This window comes from Eurytemora carolleeae, unplaced genomic scaffold (assembly GCF_000591075.1).
Source record: "Eurytemora carolleeae unplaced genomic scaffold, Eaff_2.0 scaffold89, whole genome shotgun sequence".
Classification (NCBI taxonomy): Eukaryota; Metazoa; Arthropoda; class Copepoda; order Calanoida; family Temoridae; genus Eurytemora; species Eurytemora carolleeae.
The window spans coordinates 279,409-301,649 of NW_019396034.1; the positions used below are offsets into that span (position 1 = coordinate 279,409).

The 22,241-nt window shown below is 32.1% G+C and overlaps 1 protein-coding gene across 2 annotated transcripts; it reads right to left on the reverse strand.

Annotated features, from left to right (window-relative positions):
• Positions 1 to 332: 332 nt before the first annotated feature.
• Positions 333 to 18,580, reverse strand: LOC111697614 (uncharacterized). 2 transcript variants are annotated; one of them, XM_023467684.1, is made up of 10 exons: positions 18,501 to 18,580; positions 16,821 to 16,898; positions 14,070 to 14,181; positions 12,044 to 12,141; positions 9,722 to 9,852; positions 6,172 to 6,230; positions 3,148 to 3,203; positions 2,847 to 2,889; positions 2,097 to 2,180; positions 333 to 1,453 (listed from the first exon to the last, which is right to left on the reverse strand). In XM_023467684.1, exons 1-10 carry the CDS (start codon positions 18,522 to 18,524, stop codon positions 1,254 to 1,256), a joined length of 885 nt encoding a protein of 294 aa, XP_023323452.1. In that variant the 5' UTR covers positions 18,525 to 18,580; the 3' UTR covers positions 333 to 1,253. The 2 variants fall into 2 exon arrangements, with proteins under 2 accessions (XP_023323452.1, XP_023323443.1); XM_023467675.1 differs by having other exon boundaries at positions 18,489 to 18,580.
• Positions 18,581 to 22,241: the final 3,661 nt, after the last annotated feature.

Sequence of the window (22,241 nt, forward strand, 5' to 3'; positions counted from 1 at the left end):
TTGATTAATTAAACAAAAACTCTATGGAAGGAAAATAAACATTTAAGAAATTAAAAATAGATTTTGAATGAATTTATTGCTTTACAATAATATTACATATTAAGCTTAAAGGCAACGCGTATTGTGTGTATCATCGTTCATAAATTACTACTACGAACTTTTTTGCTTTGAGGTATAACAATTTTAAAAATTTTTGTTTAAAGGAATTGAGTATTTTTCACAAACTCAAATTTTCTAATCCCTACATCTTTGCAACCTGATGGTGTAAAACTTTGATATTTCAAACTTGGCTTAATTGATCTCAGAGAATTCATAGATTGAAATATCTGTGGTCTAGAACATTGGGTTGCAAAGTTAATAATTAGAAATCACAAAATCAGAGTTTGGGACAAAGACTCAATTCCTTTATAGGTAAAAAAGCAAAACCTAATGATCTACCTGCAAATTCAAAATTGCACAAAAAAATTAATTTTTGTTTTTAAATTTTGTTAGTGTCGATGAGTCAGTCCAAACGACAATGAAGTTGACTGCAGATGTTAATGTTAAGATAATTTTTAATGATTCAAATTCAAATATTGATTTTGATATGAATGTGCGAAGAAAATTTTTTAATGTTAATAAATAATTCTGATAAATTCTAATAGTTCTTTTAAAAGTTGCAGTTATATAAACCTTGATTGATTAAGCAGGTAGGAAAACTGTGTATATATATATTATACAAGATTAAGCTATTTTTGTACGATTGTTTTCTTTAGGGGGGGGGGGCCGGATTTTAAACAACGAATTTGTCCTTTTTTGTATTTACAACGTATTTGTCTTGTGCTAAGAGTGCGACACAATATGAATGACAACTGATTTTTTATATTAACAAACTCCATTTTCTTTTTCATTTTTTTTTCAAGCATGACAAAATTATTTTTTGGACTATTGTTATTTTTATAAAAAAGTTAAATTTTCGCAATTATACTGACATGATACTACTTACAATCTAGTTCATACGTATAGTGTAAACAATAAATGGATTTGTCTATTATAATGAATGAGAGAGAGTCAGTTAAAAAAGTTTCTATCAACCGGGATTTTCAAAACTTGCAGGTTTCGTAAACTTTTCTAATAAAAAAATTAGGAATTAAAAATATTTCTCTTTCATTATTCTTATTTGTTATTTCTAAGCCTTTATGATATCAGTTTTAGATTGCCTGGGTTAGAAATTTATAAATTGAACTTTTAGAGGTTTCAGGAAATATATCTTATCACAGTTGAACATTTCTACAGTTGATCATTACATCATTTTCACCCTCCTCCTCCACCTCCTCAACCTCCTCAAGATCATCTTCTTTTGCATCTGTCTCCTCCAAATCATCATCATCATCATCATCATCATCATCATCATTGTCTTCGTCATCATCACTATTGTCAGGTTCGAGTGCAGATAAGCAGTAAAGACAATTATCTTCACAAAAAACAACAAAAATTTTATTTTTTTGTTGTTGAAAGGAGTCTTGTCTTTGTCAGAAACTCTAATTTTCTTATCTTATATCTTTACAACCCAATGTCGTGGACCTTGAATCTATGAATTTAAAATGATTTAATAATCTAGGTTTGAATTCAAGATTTACATCATCAAATTGGAAAGATTAGAAAATTTGAGTTTGTGGCAAAGACTGAATTCCTTTGATTTTTGTTATTGTGTGATTTTAATTTTGTTATCAAATATTGTTTTTTTGTTTTCTTGTAGGTTTAACCGTTGCTATTCTTACTTATATTGTTTTTATAAAGTTATTTTATCGGTGTTTGTTATTGTTATTATGATTGATATTAATTTTGTTAATGTATTGTTATTGCTGCAGTTACAATATTGTTAAAGTTATAGTTATTGCTATTTATTATATTATTGTTATCACTATTGTTATTGGTCTTGTTATTATTGTTATTGCTATTCCTGGTGTTATTGTTTTTGTTACTGTTATTGTTATTGTTTTTGTTTTTTGTTATTGTAATTATTATTGTTATTGTTATTGTTATTGTTATCGCTATTGTTACTATTATTGTTATTGTTATTGTTGTTGTTATTGTTATTGTTATTGTTTTCTTTCCTAAAATTGAGACTGATGATCTAAGCTGTAAAAGATCAACAGCTGAAGCACAGATGGCAATAAATGCAATATCAACATAAGGACCTGGAAATAGAAAATATCATCATTAGGACCTGGAAATATAAAATATCAACATTAGGACCTGGAAATATAAAATATCAACATAAGGACCTCGAAATAGAAAATATCATCATTAGGACCTGGAAATATAAAATATCAACATTAGGACCTGGAAATATAAAATATCAACATAAGGACCTGGAAATATAAAATATCAACATTAGGACCTGGAAATATAAAATATCAACATTAGGACCTGGAAATAGAAAATATCAACATTAGGACCTCGAAATAGAAAATATCAACATGAAATAGAAAATATCAACATTAGGACCTGGAAATATAAAATATCAACATTAGGACCTGGAAATATTCAGGGTAAAAAAAACTTTGCTTAAAATTATTTCGATTTTGTTTAATTTTGGAAATTACAAATACCATACAGAAAGATCAGGAAATAAAAGCTTCAAGACCCCGACATTAGAATAAACATATTTCGTAAAATTAGGTCAGTTAGAAACCAAGATCTGTTACTTAAAATTTTTAAGATGAGAATTTTTTCTTAGAAATAACAAAAATTCTGGTTTTATGTTTATTTTCAAATTAAGTGAACAATGCCTTTAAGTGAACAATGCCTTTAAGTAAACAATGCCTTTAAGTGAACAATGCCTTTAAGTAAACAATGCAAACCTATTTCCAGTGTGTACATGTTAAGTTCAGGAGCCAGGAAAACCTGAAATAAAACTTTTATTGATTTTTTTAAACTAATTCTTTATAATCTTCCTGACAAGGCAAGAAGATTTACATATAAACGATCTTGTTCAAACACCTTTTCATACGTTTGTCATTGAAACTTGATTCCTGGTTTTTTGTCCTTGCTTTATTTACTATGGTCCTTGGTCTTTTAATCCTTAATCCTTCGTTTTTTTACTTTGGGGTTGGTCTTTGGTCCTGGATCGGTGGTACATGGTTAGTTTCTTCCATAAATTACCTGTGGCCCTCTTCCTTCCTTCTGATGATAGACTTGAGCAACCTTCCTTTTCCCTCCTTAACGTACATCCAATTAAATATTTATTGACAAGGTAAAAATATACAATATAATATAAAATTAAAATTGTGTTGAAGACATTTTTTCCTTTATTTATATATGTATATATTTATATATATAAAATTTACATATGTTTACATATTGATATGCATATATTGCATATATACAATATGGATATGGATATATATATGTCTATAGATATTCTTTTACTGATTTAGTTATTCTAGTACAGGTTTGAATATTAATAATGTACGTCCTGCCATATATTTGGTCCTAGTTATTCTATTACTGCATGGTTTGAATATTAATAACGTACCGTCCTGCCACATATTTGGTCCTAGTGATTCGTCGTACTGGTTTAAATATTAAAGGTGTACCGTCCTGCCACATATTTGGTCCTAGTTATTATAGTACTGGTTTGAACATTAATAGAGTACCGTCCTGCCATCTATTTGGTCCTAGTTATTATAGTACTGGTTTGAACATTAATAGAGTACTAGTTATTATAGTACTGGTTTGAACATTAATAGAGTACCGTCCTGCCACATATTTGGTCCTAGTTATTCTAGTACTGGTTTAAATATTAAAGGTGTACCGTCCTGCCACATATTTGGTCATAGTTATTATAGTACTGGTTTGAATATTAATAGAGTACCGTCCTGCCACATATTTGGTCCTAGTGATTCGTCGTACTGGTTTGAACATTAATAGAGTACCGTCCTGCCACATATTTGGTCCTAGTTATTATAGTACTGGTTTGAATATTAATAGAGTACCGTCCTGCCACATATTTGGTCATAGTTATTATAGTACTGGTTTGAACATTAATAGAGTACCGTCCTGCCACATATTTGGTCATAGTTATTATAGTACTGGTTTGAACATTAATAGAGTACCGTCCTGCCACATATTTGGTCATAGTTATTATAGTACTGGTTTGAATATTAATAGAGTACCGTCCTGCCACATATTTGGTCATAGATATTCTAGTACTGGTTTTAATATTAATAGAATACCGTCCTGTCATCTTTTTGGTCCTACAGGGTTAACTAAAAAGGATGAGACTGCAAAGACGACTTTAACCTTTTAAAAATAACGATCTCAAGGTTAAGTTAAGACTTCTGTCTTGAATATAGTCTTAATAGCTTTTTATATGATTTAGCGAAGAAAGTAACAATTGTTTAAAGTTGCAAGGAATCATGAGTGTAAGGAAACAGACTGTTTAATTTCCGTCCAATCGGCTCTAAAGTCTCATCCTTTGTGGGTGACCCTTTAGTTACTCTAGTACTGCTTAACTGACAAAAATATAATGCATTGACAGCCATATATATTTGATCATATCTACCCGTGTCAGAGCAATTTAATTTAAGGGACTGTACGTAATATTAAGGGACTGTACGTAATATTAAGGGACTGTACGTAATATTAAGGGACTGTACGCAATATTAAGGGACTGTACGTAATATTAAGTGACTCTGCAACTGCAAGTAAAGGTAATGATCGATTAACAACGATACCCTTAAAAGCTTTGTATAATCAATTATAAATTAGATATAAATGTTTAAACTTTTAAAAACTGATTATTTTCAATTGTAGTTTCACAACAAAACTGACTTACGCATTTCTGCTGCAGGAAAACATACATTATCGGATATATACTTATCAGATAAAACACATTTTCAAGCTAAGGGCTAAATGTTAACGATGTGAATCGGACATTTCCATTTTTGCATCGACGGTCACATAATATTACTCTGAACAGTCCCTTTAAGCAACCTTGAACTAACAGCTTACTTATTGGATATTTTAATTAAAACCTAAAATATACTCTTTCTTCGCGTCATACTTAAATACAGTGTTAGACTTGAAAATACAATAATTGATTATTGGCTTGAACACAGTTTACCAACATCACTACTTGACAATAGCAACAAAGGTTTGGAAGTCGATGTAAAGCATGGTAAAAAAATTAAAATAATTTCAATAGTCATTCATTAGTCCTTCCTTGAAATTAATAAGAAATTTAAAAAAAGATTCTCTGGAGGATTTTTATAACTTATTATTTTTTCTTCATTTTTAAGTTATGAATTAATTGGAAATTACAAAATAGATTTTATGTAAACTTCTAGGTTACTTTTTAGTTTTTTATTGTTTCAGTATTACATGTTATTCTTATCTTTTGGCAAAGTGACTAATTTTACAAAGTTTGTAAAGAATAAAAGAATAAATGTGTATTATTTAAAACTACATCGGATTTAATAATAAATTATGAATATAACTATAAAGAGTTATAATGTATTGCTGAACATCATGAAAATAATGAATATAAAAAATGCAATGACTATAATAAATATAATGAATATAAAGAATATAATGAATATAGCGACTATAATGAATATAATGAATATAATGAAAATAATGAATATAATGAATATTTACCTTATAAGAATGAATCAGGGGTCAATATAATTCCCAAAAAAGCTGATTTTCTCGATCCCAAAATAATTTTTTGCCCCCAATTTTGAAAAAAAATGCCCCCAATTTTAAAAAAAAATGCCCCCAGTTAAAATTTTTTTTTCAAATTCCACTAACACATTTGCCCCATTGCCCCCAATTTTTAAATAAAATGCCCCCAATTTTTAAAAAAAATGCCCCCAGTTAAAATTTTTTTTTCAAATTCCACTCACACATTTGCCCCATTGCCCCCAATTTTAAAAAAAATGCCCCCAATTTAAAAAAAAAATGCCCCCAGTTAAAATTTTTTTTCAAATTCCACTCACACATTTGCCCCATTGCCCCCAATTTATAAAGAATTAAAGAATTTTCCCCCATTTCTTTCAAATTTGTCAATCCCAAATGGGATTGAAAAGGGAATTATATTGACCCCTGGAATGAATGAATATTTACCAAATAAGAATGAATATAATGAATATTTACCTAATAAGAATTAATATAATGAATATTTACCTAATAAGAATGAATATGTATTGCTGGAAATATCCCCTGCTATCAAAAGATCAGGATTCCTGTAGTTCTCAATGTAAACAATCCAAACCAAACCATAACAAATTTTATTTGCGAATTAACGCCTGGCTTTTAAAAAGGAAATCAAGTCTTACTTTAATTCAAAGTGTTCTTTCTCCCATTTAAAGAGTTACATGAACGGTTCACAACAAAATAAGAATAACAAAAATATTTTTCTGAAAAGAGGTAATTTTGGTTTTTGACGCATGAATCCGCAAATCACATATCAAGAGATTCCGCAATTTAAAATGATTAATTTTTCACAATGAAAAACAATTTTAGATAAAGGTGTATGGGAAGAATCTGTAAATAGAGGGTCAGTTAAAATAAGGTCGATGGTCCATTTAAGAGTGTTTCACTTTTATGATAATAAATGTAAGCCATACAGCATCAAAATTTTTGTTATATTAATAACTTAAAACATATTAATATGAACAATCTGAAATGGATTTATTTTTGTATTGCAGTAATTCTATTAAAAATTGTATTTTCTGTAGTTTTTCCTTGTTTGCTGTTGGTTGGTAGGTTGAATGGTTTTAGAAATAATTACAATACTATTGTGTATTGAGGTTATTTGTAAACTTTGTTAGTTAGAAGTAGGGCTGGGCACGGTCTAACTTTTTCTAGCCGTTAGTTCTAACCATTAAAAAATAAAAATTTCAGTTAGCCGTTACTTTTAAAGGTAAGAACGAAACGTTCGTTCCGTTAAGGCATTTTCCGTTTTTTAAATAACCGTTAGTTAACGATCTCAATTTTATTAACAGTGTTAGCGGAAAATTTTTAACAATCCTTAATCATTAACGGCACAGCTGTTAACGGTATAATACAGTATTAACGGCGTTAACGGCGAAAAAAATCTTTAACGGCTTATAAACGCAGAAGACGACATTTAAAAACATCAAAACGCAAAAAAATTTAAACTTTTTTTAATTCATGTAATTTTAGTTAATGTTTTGAACCGCAAAATTTTTAAACAGCTAATCCGTTTCGTGAACGATTCAAAAATTGACGGGTTTTGCCGTTCGTTAACGGACTCTTCCGTGAATTTTCGAAAACCTCTGTTTCGTTAACGAAACTTTGCCCAGTCTTAATTAGCTTGTAAGATTTGCTTTACAAAAACTGGACTGTTGCGTAGATATATCGCTTACCATTAAAATGCGAAATTCCGCAGAGTTTAGAAATTTCTGACACGAAAGTGTTCATATGTACTTAGAAATTGTAAATTCAGAACTTTTGTAAATCTCGGGATCAAACAATTCTCATCTCATTCAGGGATAACTTTAAATTAAGAGATTAAGAATTTTCCTCGAAAACGACCACATTGAATATCGAAATCAAGCGTTTGTGGAAGACGAGACCCAGCGGCCTCCTTACAGCAAAGCCAGGAACAAAGAAGAGAGCTGGAGAATACTACGCTGCATTCTCTCAAGATCTATCAATGTGATTTCGACCGATATATATAGACTTGGTTGTTATCTTATAAACTAAATATATACTGAAGAAAGATTCCTCGCGTTATTAGAGACCGACTCTACGTCCTCCATACGTTCAAGATTAACAATACTCTGCTCAAAAAAGTTCCGATCTCAGATCGGGTTTTAAAAGTTGGGGTCGGCCAATTTAATGAATTTAAGCTGCGTCTCAAATCCCCCAAAACCGGTTTCAATTGAGCGCCGGCTTAAATCTTGAAAAATTCAATTCATAATTAAGTGGAACCACCAAAATTTGAGCCGCGGCTTAAATTTAAACTGCGGCTCAAATTCTTTAAATTCGGCCTCAGAATACCTAACTTAAGATAATTACTTAACATGATTGTAAGTAATTACAAGAAATAAAGTTCTGCTAAGAAAACATTTCGACAAAAGACGAGAATTAGGGTCGGAGGAAGGCCAATCCAGTTTTTGAATATTTGCAGTGTATACTAGAATTTACATATTTAGATACGGTTGAATTGGTTTCTAACATTAATAGCTTAGACTGGGGTAAAGCCCTCTTCCTTCCTTCTGATGATAGACTTGAGCAACCTTCCTTTTCAAATATTGATTTTGATATGAATGTGCGAAGAAAATTTTTTAATGTTAATAAATAATTCTGATAAATTCTAATAGTTCTTTTAAAAGTTGCAGTTATATAAACCAATTATATATAAATTATATATTTGAAAAATCGCAAGTTTAGATCCGGGAATTATATTGTCTGGTCTAAACTCTAACTATAGAAGATTGTTGTTCATGTTTAGAATATTAAACATATTGTACTCAGTACATTGGAGATATTAAACATATTGTACTCAGTACATTGGAGATATTAAACATATTGTACTCAGTACATTGGAAATATTAAACCAATTGTGCTCAGTATAATTAGAGATATTAAACATGTTGTACTCAGTACATTGGAGATTTTAAACAAATTGTACTCAGTATATTGGAGATATTAAAAAAATTGTACTCAGTATATTGGAGATATTACACAAATTGTACTCAGTATATTGGAGATATTAAACATATTGTACTCAGTACATTGGAGATATTAAACAAATTGTTCTCAGTACATTGGAGATATTAAACATATTGTACTCAGTATATTTGAGATATTAAACATATGGTACTCAGTATATTGGAGATATTAAACATATTGTACTCAGTACATTGGAGATATTAAAGATATTGTACTCAGTATATTTGAGATATTAAACATACGGTACTCAGTACATTGGAGGTATTAAACATATTGTACTCAGTTTATTGGAGATATTAAACATATGTTGACACGGCCCGTCCTACCATAGGATTGAAATGCTTTTCAGAAGGTACTTCATTTGAATAAGAAATATTTGTCTGATTTACAATAACGCGTATACAATAACCTATTCTGAATATTTCTTTAAAAAATGGAGTACCGTCTGCAAAGCATGTATAGTCATATGGTAGGGCGGGCCGCGTCAGTTGTATCTCCCTTCTATTCCATACTCCTTGGTCTGGACTCCTGAACCTGAAGTTTACATAATGAAATTGTTAGATTTGATTTTGTTCCAGCTGGTTTGTTTATATCCTGTTTATAACAGGTTTCCTACTGCGGTACAATTGTTTATACCAGCTAAACATGCGATATTCAAATATATTTTATCAAACTTTAGTCTATGCAGAATATAGACAAAACTTTTAAATGAATAATTATCCTTGGAAAATAATGCACAGTATACCGTGGTACTTCATCATCAAACAAAACTCAAATAATTTTTTTGGATAACATTTTGCTCATTTTCCGGGAACTGTACTTTTGATTGTAAGACTTTAGATTGTAAGATTGAAAATTGTAATTGGCTTGGTTTGTTTATTTTGGGTTGGTTTGGTTTGGTCTGTTTTGTTTTGTGTTGTTTTTGTTTTGTTTGGTTTGTTTTAGTTTAGTTTGGTTTGGCTTGGCTTGGTTTGGTTTGGTTTGGTTTGATTTGGTTTGGTTTGGTTTGGATTGGTTTGGTTTGTTTACATTCCTGTCTGAATTATCAATGAATTGACAATGTAGAGGTGGATTGCTGATGTACACATGTACTTTACTTCTTCTACCCATGTACTTGTGGTACAACGTAGCAACTACAGGACCAGGAGAGGAACCAAGCATTATCTAGTACAACAGTACAGTGAACGGGAGAAGTACATTGATCTAGTACAACAGTACAGTGAGCGGGGGAAGTACAATGATCTAGTACAACAGTACAGTGAGCGGGGGAAGTACAATGATCTAGTACAACAGTACAGTGAGTGAAGGAAGTGCAATGATCTAGTACAACGGTACAGTGAGCGGGGGAAGTACAATTATCTAGTGCAAGAGTACAGTGAGCGGGGGAAGTACAATGATCTTGTACAACAGTACAGTGAGCGGGGGAAGTACAATTATCTACTGCAAGAGTACAGTGAGCGGGGGAAGTACAATGATCTAGTACAACAGTACAGTGAGCGGGGTAAGTACAATTATCTAGTACAACGGTACAGTGAGCGGGGTAAGTACAATGATCTAGTACAACGGTACAGTGAGCGGGGGAAGTACAATGATCCAGTACAACAGTACAGTGAGCGGGGGAAGTACAATGATCTAGTACAACAGTACAGTGAACGGGGGAAGTACAATGATCTAGTACAACGATACAGTGAACGGAGGAAGTACAATTATCTAGTACAACAGTACAGTGAGCGGGGGAAGTACAATTATCTAGTGCAAGAGTACAGTGAGCGGGGGAAGTACAATGATCTAGTACAACGGTACAGTGAGCAGGGGAAGTACAATGATCTGGTACAACAGTACAGTGAGCGGAGGAAGTACAATGATCGAGTGCAACGGTACAGTGAGCAGGGGAAGTACAATGATTTAGTACAACAGTACAGTGAGCGGTGGAAGTACAATGATCTAGTACAACGGTACAGAGAATGGATATTATTTATCCACAAAGGATGAGATTTTATGACGACCTGAAACTCTGTAGATATGAAGTTTGAATTTGGTTTTGTACATTGTACAATGTTTTTTAACTATTTACAAAGAAAGAGATAATATTAAAGTTGCAGTGAACCATGCAGTCTCATCTTTTGTGGGTATACACATCTTATATCAGACATGATATTTCAATTTTCGAAATGAATGAAAATAAAATCCAAAAATGTACGCAAACAATCGGCTATTTTGACAATATTGTATTCTATTTTTGGTTTTATATAAATAACGGGAATTGTACCTTTTTTAAAGGTTAATAGTAAAGCTAAGCAAATTGTTTTGTCTTTTTTCTCTAAATTTGGTTTTCAACTTGGTTGATATTTAAATGACAAGTTTAAAATAATCCATTTGTTGGATTTGAACATTTAAAATATATTGAATACAGAGGGAAATCTAAATAGAATTCGACCCAGTACTATACAGTGGCCCTCAAAATAATGTGGAATATTTTACTACTGCGATTTGAAAAATGTAAAGTCAAAAAAATCTATTCGTCGATGAAGGCCTCCAAATTTACCCCATCTAAATTTATAGAATTTATACCAAAACAATATATGTCTATACAATTACCCAAGATATACTCGTAGCTATCTACTACCCAAATGTTAGCTAGATCTATAAATTACCAAAGCTACAACTATCTAATACCTAAGTTTTAAGCTATTTATAACGTGCCCGGAGCTATAGCTATCTATTACTTAAGCTAGAGATATCTAGCTTTTTCCCAAGCTACAGCTTTTTACAGTAATACCCATAATACTGTGGAAATGGACATGTAAGCAATCTGCTTTGATGTTGTTAAAATGCCAATAGGTTTAACTGTAGCTTGAAAATCGTCTTAGCAAGTAAAATGGATCTGTGTACACTGCACTGTACTTTATGTGCATCCGAATATTTATAATTATAACTTAAATGAAGCATTCTTGATCCAATACACAGTTTTATAGGGCCACACTGTATTACCAAAGCTGCAAATTGAAAAATTACCCAAGCTAGTAAAGGGCCCCACTGTATTATCGAAGCTATAATTTTATGTAAATATTACCCAAGCTAGTAAAGGGCCCCACTGTATTATCTAAGCTATAATTTTATGCAAAAATTACCCAAGCTAGTAAAGGGCCCCACTGTATTATCGAAGCTATAATTTTAAGTAAAAATTACCCAAGCTAGTAAAGGGCCCCACTATATTATCTAAGCTATAATTTTATGCAAAAATTACCCAAGCTAGTAAAGGGCCCCACTGTATTATCCTAGCTATAATTTTATGTAAAAATTACCCAAGCTAGTAAAGGGCCCCACTGTATTATCGAAGCTATAATTTTATTACCCAAGCTATTGAAATTGAGCAGGATGTTTTCTTTTCCAAGGAGGCGACTACGTTCCCCGCATCGTCTCTGAACTCCAGGGAGTTGGTCAGGAAGCTTCCTAAACACAAAATTATGAAAGGGACAGGTTGCAAATATTGAAAACTGCCGTAGAGTGAAGAAGTTGATCGGTGTTATTCTGACTTTGATAATTAGTATATCATTATCAAACACAATTATGTATTTGATATTGTTAAAACGAAAATTAAGTAAATTAGGTCTGCATACACTGCATAATTACTGTTTTCATGGACTATTACAAATTTAAACTTGAGTCTAAAGTCGTCTTTCTATTTTCTGCAGAAACTCTAAAGTGACCAAAGACATCATTTTGAGTTTAAACAAAACGATTTAAAGGGACTGTAAGCGTAATTTCGAGTGACCACCCATGCAAGGATGTCAATAAACGGTACCCTTGAAAGCTTAGTCTGATCAAGTATGAATTAGATATCAATGATCAATGTGTTTGCTTCATTAAAATGTTTATTTTCATTTGCGGGTTCTCTGCGAAAGTACCTTTGCGCAAGTCCTTGTTTATAAGAACAGCGGAGAAGCTCATGCAGAAGAAGAAATAAACACCTTTTGAATCAGAAAAACGACGATATCTTCCACATTTTTAATCAGATTAAGGTTTCCAGGGTACCGTTGGGAATCGGACATTGCCATATTTGCATGGAGGGTTACTTGAAAACTTGAAATTACACTTACAGTCCATCTAACAGTCGTTGAATAATATTCAAGATAAAATCTTGCTTATTGGGACACTCTGTATAATAGGAACGATTCAAATTTGTTTAATAGCAGCACTTCTTTCAGATTTATTATTTTTTCTTTAAATTGGTTTGGCTAGACCATTCTTCTCAAAATTATTTGGAAATTAATTATTTTTCCCTTCATTGAAATGTAACAGTCATTCTTGTTAATTAAATGATAAATATCTAATTCATTTTAAAACGGAATTTAAGAACATATTTCTTTAAAAAGGTAGCTCTGTTCGTTCTACAGTAATAACCATAAAACTCTGTAATTAGAAGACGAATTTTAAACTCAAATTATGTCTCAAAATAGTCCAATAAACATGAGACTCCCCTATTGTGCAGTTTAAACAGACCCGTTTTACTTAATAATTTATTTAAGTTACAATTAAAACTATTTGCTTTGTAGTTTTTAATCGTTTTTTAAAACAATCCAAAAAAGCGATCGTTTTTTTATTTTCGTTTCGTTTTACGCTCAAAACGTTGTTACTGTTTCTAGAAAAAAAAGATGACTCACAACAAACCAACCACTCGTTTGGAACTTTTTAAATTCGAAAACGATCGTTTTTTTATAAGACGATATTTTTTTTAAAAAACGATCATTTAAAAAGAATTCGCTAACGAATCTGAGTTTTAAGACAATTAATTAAGACAATTTCTTTTTATCGAGAGAAATAATCTGAATGTTTTCCGACCAAAACATGTATTTGTCTTTAAAAGGTCGTCAACGATCATTAACGAAGGGTTGTTGTTAACGATCTTTAATTAAACGTCGTCGTTAAAGATCGTTAACGATCGTCAAAAAAATTCCTACATACGTTTGTCAACGAAACGATGAACTAAAACTAAAACACGACTTGTTCATTTTTTTATTTTGAAAAATGATCTTTTCAAAAATGACAGTTTCGTTTTACGCTTTTTCTTTGTTGTTTCAAAAAAAAATTAAAACTATCCATCCCTATTTGTAACAAAATTAAAATTAACTTCACAACAACATTAAAATTAACTTCACAACAACATTAAAATTAACTTCACAACAACATTAAAATTAACTTCAATATTGTTTAAAAGTCTTCTTCCTATTCCACAGTTTTCTGGTTCTCACTGTATATATTAGGTAACCCTAAACAGGGGTTTTGTGAGTATAATAAAGACTCTTAAGCCCCACTGTTGCAAAAAGGAAATATTGTCTATATTGAAAATATTGAAAATATTTATAATTTAGAATCTGGACCTGATTTTCGGAGAAAATAGAATCCTCTAGAGTCCAGTATATTGCTTTCAACTGAGTACATCCGGCTCTTTTTTAATTTCAGAGTAGTGAACCGGTTAAGTGTATAGGAATCCTAAATAACTCGGTTTAGTGTGTAGAAATCCTAAATAACTCGGTTTAGTGTGTAGAAATTCTAAATAAACCGGTTTAGTGTATAGAAATCCTAAATAAACCAGTTTAGTTTGTAGGAATCCTAAATAAACCAGTTTAATGTTTAAGAACCCAAAATAAACCAGTTTAGAGTGTAGGAATCCTAAATAAACCGGTTTAGTGAATAGGAATCCTAATAAACCGGTTTAGTGTATAGGAATCTTAAACAAACCGGTTTAGTGTATAGTAATCCTAAATAAACAATAAACTGGTTTAGTGATTAGGAATCCTAAAAAACCGGTTTAGTGGTAAGGAATCCTGAAAAACAATAAACTGGTTTAGTGTTTAGGAATCATAAAATACATTTAAATGATGATATCTGTGAAAATCCTAAAATTGTAAATATTGAAATTCTTTACCATCATACTATAATTTTAAAATATCCAAAATTTCAAATTTTGTTAAAAGTTATAGATTTTCTGCATGGAGCTAATATTTAATTCACATTGTTGTTCTCTTTGGACCCACGTGTTCTTGTACTCGGGTTTCCATTTCCGGTTCCTGTACCAGCCAGGTTCGGGTCCACAGTCTTTTAGAAAACAACAATAACAAATGCAAAATATCCAAGAAACTTTCTGAATCAATCTCAGATTTATTTCAAACACAAAATATAGATTAATATAAAATAATATGATTGTAAAAAAGATTTTGAATAGGTCAATCAATAAATCAATCAGAATTTAAGGGACGCCCTATGCATATAACCACAATGCAATGCCGTCATGACTATTCTAATCTGGGATTAAAAAAAGAATTTACATTAAATTACTTCTAAATACATACTTTTACATAATCATTCTCCAAAAACTGCTGTTAGTTACTAATTTGGATATGATGTGGCACTGATTGAATGTTACTTAATTTAGAGTCACTTAATTCAGTGTGACACTTGACACTGGATACAGCGCTACAATTGTCATGAGCGCCACTTATTACAGCGCCAAAATTGTCTTAGCGCCACTGATTACAGCGCTACAATTGTCATAGCGCCACTGGTTACAGTGCTACAATTGTCATAGTCCCACTAGTTACAGCACACAATTGTTATAGCGCCACTGATTACAGCGCCAAAATTGTCTTAGCGCCACTGATTAAAGCGCTACAATTGTCTTAGCGCCACTGATTACGGCACTACAAGTGTCATAGCCCCACTGCAGTTACAGCGTAACAACTGTCATAGGGCCACTGGTTAAAGCGTAACAATTGTATAGCGCGACTGGTTACAGCGCCACAATTGTCATAGGGCCACTGATTACAGCACCATTTTATCAAGTGCAACATAATGCTGAAACGCTTGATCAAGCATAACAATGCAATAAGCAACGTTGAAATATGAAAACAGACATTATAAGACTTTTGTTCATTTACAAGATTAAAAAAAGGAGGGTTGCAATCAGAATAAAAAATATTTGTTATGTTTGAATTTGGTTTAATATTTGCAAGTGCATCGCAATCAATAATATTAGTTGTATATCCTGGGTTCTTGACTTATATGGAAAGTTGGAAAGAACTGCATTTTTACTCAACCATAATATAGGCAATTACCCCCAAGCTACTTTCATTTAGGGAAGAGAAAACCAGTAGAAATAATGTTAAAGATAGATGTATTATACCAGATACATAAAAAGAAAGAAAGATAGATAGTTAGATAGGTAGACATAATTTAAGTTCAATATATCTGTCTGTTTGGTTAAGTTGTTATCTGTATGTGTATTTATAATTATTTCAAAAATGCATGCTGCTCTTGTGTCATGCAACCACTCCAGGTAAAATATATATTATTATAATAATAATCTTCAACTTTTCAGCAACATAATTGGTTGTAAGTGCACTGCATATCTGCATTAACTTGATTGGTTGGGCGACAAAACAAAATCTGGAGAGACAAACCCCGGAGAAACACACTCCAGAGACACAAACACCATCAAGAGACAAACACCGGAGAAACAAGCTCCGGAGAGACAAACACCGGAGAAACAAACTCCAGAGAAACAAACACTGGAGAAACAAGCTCCGGAGAGACAAACTCCGGAGAGACAAACACTGGAGAGACAACCTCTGGAGACACAAACACTGGAGAGACAAACTCCGGAGAGACAAACACTGAAGGAACAAACTCCGGAGAGACAAACTCCGGAGAAACAAACTCCAGAGACACAAACGCCATAGTGAGACAAGCTCTGGAGAGACAAGCTCCGGAGACACAAACAGTGGAGAGACAAGCTCCGGAGACACAAACAGTGGAGAAACAAGCTCCGGAGAAACAAACTCAAGAGAGACAAACTTCGGAGAGACGAATTCCGGAGACACAAAACCTGAGACAAACACCGGAGACTTTGAATTCAAGGAATAAAGTCAAATATCTGATATATATGGGAGAAATAATTTCAAAATGATTTTAAAAAGAGAGGGCTGTGGTCTGTGTCCGACGATTGACATTAAATCGACGCGACATAGGGAATTAAGTGGAACGGAGCGCGTCAAATACGGAGCGTTTGCACAAAGAGCTGTTATTGACAATAGCAAAATTACTTAAAGTTTTGTTAAATAAAATGAACCTACCCTAAGGCTGGTTCTGAAGATAGGAATAACAGAAAGTTTATTTTCCTCCGCAAGTCCAAGAACAGGTTCTATTCTTTCCTATTTAAACCAAAAACATTAAAATTTTCTTTTAATTATAAAATTTTGCCATGTATTTTGAATTTTTAAGCTATTGTTAAAAATTTTCAGTTTAAGCAATGGGAAATTACAAGTTGAGAACAAAGACGTGTTATACAGTTCACAGTTTTCTGGTTCTAACTATAATCAACATTGTAATAAAATTGTTCTGATAATTCCGTTTAAAGTTTAAAATGTACATAAATATTCATTTTCACTGTACAGAGTTTCTAAAATGTACATGAATATACATTTACACTGTACAGAGTTTCTAAAATGTACATAAATATTCATTTTCACTGTACAGAGTTTATAAAATGTACATGAATATACATTTACACTGTACAGAGTTTCTAAAATGTACATAAATATACATTTACACTGTACAGAGTTTCTAAAATGTACATGAATATACATTTACACTGTACAGAGTTTCAAAATTGTACATGAATATACATTTAAACTGTACAGAGTTTCTAAAATGTACATAAATATACATTTACACCGTACAGAGTTTCTAAAATGTACATGAATATACATTTACACTGTACAGAGTTTCTAAAATGTACATGAATATACATTTACACTGTACAGAGTTTCTAAATTGTACATGACTATACATTTACCCTGTACAGAGTTTCTAAAATGTACATGAATATACATTTACACTGTACAGAGTTTCTAAAATGTACATAAATATACATTAACACTGTACAGAGTTTCTAAAATGTACATAAATATACTTTACACACTGTACAGAGTTTCTTTGATTTCTTTCGATCACAATAACCCTGAGGCAAAAGCCCAAAGGAGTTACGCACATGCTCTCTCTCTGTCTTGTCATTCAACACAGCAGCAGCTTCTGCCTCAGAATTGTTGTGAACGAAGCCCCTAAATCTATAAAAGACGACATCTAGTGTTATATCTGCATTGTTATTAACCTATGTTTTCCAAAGAGTCACCCTGTTGTATTTATAAATTCTAAGAAATTTATAATTAAAATTAATTATTAAAGCCAAGTTCAACTTTAAAGTTCAGAAATGAATTAATTTTTAAAATTGAATTGATATATTTGCTGATTTTAAGAATTGCATCTATAAAAGGTTGTTTAAAAAAATTCTTTTCGTGGCTTTACTAGAATGAGGCTCAAAGATTTGTACAGGAAAGACAGACAAGAAAAAGGCTGTTATTTGTTATATGTTGGCTTCAGAAGTTTAAGTTTAAGATTAGGCTTAGCTCAGGTTTTTAGAAAGCTTTTTAATCGGAAGAAGAAGGAATTGGGTCTTTGCTACAAACTCAAATTTTCTAATCCCTATATCTTTGCAATCCGATGATGTAAACCTTTGATATTTCAAAATTACATTGTTTGATTTTACAGAATTCAAAGTTTGAAATATCTATGGTGTAGAATATTAGGTTGCAAAGATATAAGGATAAGAAAATCACCACAAAGTCTCAATTTCTTTGAACATAATATGTTGTTTATTTATTTTAAAATTAAAAATAATCATGATAATAATAATAGAAAGTTTAAAATATTTGATTTGATGATGAATGATAAATAAAAATTACGTTTTTGATTTCCTTTGATTTTTTCCCTCCCATCATATCATATAAATAGTTGTAGCTTTCTTATTCGTTTCGGGCTTTCCTCCATTTTTCCAAGATCTGAAATTTTTCATGATTAGAAAATCTGGGAAGGAGGGGGGGGGGGAAGGGAAGGGGCAATGGGGGTACATGAATGTCGTAAAGGCGACATAAACCATTTTATGGTATTCAGATTTCAGAGCTTTATGCTGAGTGCTTAAAAAAACCGCCGATGCAGAGATAATGTAAAATATCATGTACAACCTTCTTAATGTGTTTTAAAAACACCAATTAACCCCTAATTTAGAGCCTTTTTCAAACTCCTTGGACCCCCATTTTAGAGCTCCTTAAAACCCCCTGTAACCCCATTTTAAAGTCTCTTTATACCACCCTGTAACCCCATTTTAAAGTTTCTTTGTACCACCCTGTAAGTAACGCCATTTTAGAGCCTCTTTAGATCAAACTGAAACGTCATTTAAAGAATCTTTATAATTATAACATCCTGTAACTCCATTTTATAAAATCAATGAAACATCCTGTAACCTTCTTATTTTAATGCCTCTTCATAACATCCTGTAACTACATCTATATATAAATTTGGCTTGTCTGTCTGTCTGTCTGTTTGTTTGTTTGTATCCAATAAACGTCAAAACGGCTGAAACCGATCGGGCCCAAATTTTTTGTGGGACATCTAGGGACCCCAGGGAAGGTTTATGAATGATCAAAATTTCAAATATTTGTCTCCATCAAAATTCAATCTTCATTAAATTTTTGAAAATTTTGAAAATGCACGAAATTTTTTGTGAAAATCCGCGAATTATTTTTGTTTTGTTTTACAATGTACACAAAGAGAACATGTTCACAATTAATTTAGAAGATGGGCGCGAAGTGCCCTCTAAGGCTAGTTTTATAAAATCAATGAAACACCCCTGTGGCTGTAACCTTCTCATTTTAAAGCCTCTTTATACCGCCCTGTAACCCCATTTTATAAAATCAATGAAACACCCTGTAACCTTCTCATTGTAAAGGGTTGTGTTATCTAAATGTGAGGTTTATAGAGTGTGTTGATAAAGGGTAGTTTAAGATAAGGATACATGAGGGAAAGAGGGAATTTTGTTTGTAAAATTTACGATATTTTTAACCTGGTTAATCTTATCTAGTCCAGATTTTAGAGAGGAAAAAATCGTTAAAACTACAAGTTAAAAGAGTCCGAATTTAATGAATTTGAGCCGAGTCTCAAATTCGCCCAAAACCGGTTTCAATTGAGCGACGGCTTAAATCTTGAAGCATTGAATACACATTTAAGTGAAACCAACCATATTTGAGCCACGTCTTAAATTTAAGCCGCGGCTCAAATTCTTTAAATTCGGCCTCAGAACTTATTTTTGTTTGTTTTTATGAACAACTAGCTGGTCAGCCCACTCGCTCCAGCAGTTTGGCCAGCTATAGGTAACATATAAATATAGTACATCTCTCTCCACATATATCTGGAAGCTGAAGGAGCAGTATACACCTTTTACAATTACCTGGAGTATTAGAGCATTGACAAAACACATAAGAAGGAGACTAGATCCTGCAAGCTTTGTATAATGGAAAAAACGTTTATATTCTGATGAATTGGTAGTTTTTTTAAATTCAAATAACACTAATCCGCAAACTCTTTCCTGAAAAAATACTGGAATATTCTGCAGTCGAGAACAGACCTCACTGAAGATTGGTCCATGACAATTGGTCCATGAAACATTGTGTATGAGGATGTTTATCTGTTTTTTTTTATTGAATAATAAATTGAATATATGCTAATATATATATATGAGCGGAGAGCTTTATTCCTGATGAGGAGGTTATATCAATTTAAATTTGAGAGACGGACTTGATTTTAAACATTTTCAGTAATATTTTTTCATTTTCTTTTTATTCCGAATATACGTACTAAAATCTCATTGTTCCAAATCTTCGACATTTATGATTCTAATGTCAACCCTCATCTAATATTTACAAATCAACCTTAAAAGGTCGGATTGCATCAATTATTACTTAATATTGAAAATATTGTTTTAACTTTTTTTAGAAATCCATGTACCGGGGCTAAAAATATATTTTTTTTTTAATTTCAGCGGCAACGCCGGGCGCATCTGTATAATTTAATACCAAGCGTTGTATTAACTTAACCAAGAATGATATTATGAACCTAGTAAACCCCGGGTACTCCATGCTGTAGTTGATAAAATATAAAATATTAAAGCATTAATATGAAATAATTGTAAAATGTTGAGTAACATCTGTTTACTGTGCAGCTATAACTTGAAAACAATAATTGGGACAAATTCAATAAAAAATAATTTCCGTATTTATTTTCTCAGAGTAAACAAAATACATGGTTCGGACGGAAATTAATCTCCCAAAATTTAACCCGACCCCCCCCCCCCCCCTACTCTCCCTTTTATAATCTTTAAATGAATGGGGAAAAATATTTTTGGATTGTTTACAATTGTACCCCTTATGTAATAAATACAGTTTGAACATAGATAAATTGCATTTTACATTGTTTGTAAATCTAACTGTTCTAATACTCAAATATGCAAAACTGTAGCAGCTACGTATTGTGACTAGCTTAACTACGATGATATATATCTGCGTAATATTGTAAATACGTATAAGAACTTAACATGTAACATATATATTTATAAATACATCTGTTGGTTGAGACTCTGCTTTGATTACGATATTAGGAGTAATTTTGATCTTCGTTGAAACATACGAGTTGAGATTGTGCCTAGAGATTTGGGATTGATTGATTAAGAGCTTGTTTGATAGCTACGCTTGTGTCCGTATTGACATTCAGAGCCGATAAGATCATGCCGCGCCAATTGGTTTGGCATTGATCCCTGTTGACTTTTATAGCTGAAGAGTTGTACCTGGATTGATACAGTTCTGGACAAAGTTTAAAAAGTACGGAATTTACTACACTTAGACTTATCGTGTTTCTTGGTATTTTGTCAGTTTCGCATTTCTTAATAAAATCTACAGATTAAATTATATAGTAAAAGAATTGATTCATCAAATGAGCATATTCAATTTTGAATATTTAATTTGATTCACTTTTTCTGAATAAAATAAAATAAATTTGGCAACCTATTATCAAAGTATATTCCGTGAACTGTCTCTTTCGTACTGTTGTTAGTACATCTATTAGACTACTGAAGTATAGAGTAGAAAAGTATTTACTATTATATTAGGTAACAGGCCCGGTACATTTAGCCTCGGGTTCACAACACAACTTGGAAGCTTAGAAACCCATCAGAGAGGGTTGGTTTACTTACTCCTGGTGTAGGATACTACAGGGAGGGTTTACTTACTCCATACGTAGGATACTACAGGGAGGGTTGGTTTACTAACTCCGGGTGTAGGATACTACAAGGATGGTTGGTTTAATTACTCTGAATGTAGGATACTACAGAGAGGGATGGTTTACTTACTCCATTCTACAGCGAGGGGTGGTGTAGGATACTACAGGGAGGGTTGGTTTACTTACTCCGGATATAAGATACTACAGGGAGAGTTGGTTTACTTACTCCGGGTGTAAGATATTACAGATAAGGTTGGTTTATTTACTCCGGATATAGGATACTACAGGGAGGGTTGGTTTACTTACTCCAGGAGTAGGATACCACAGTGAGGGTTGGTTTACTTACCCCGGGTGTAGGATACTACAGGGAGGGTTTATTTACTTACTCC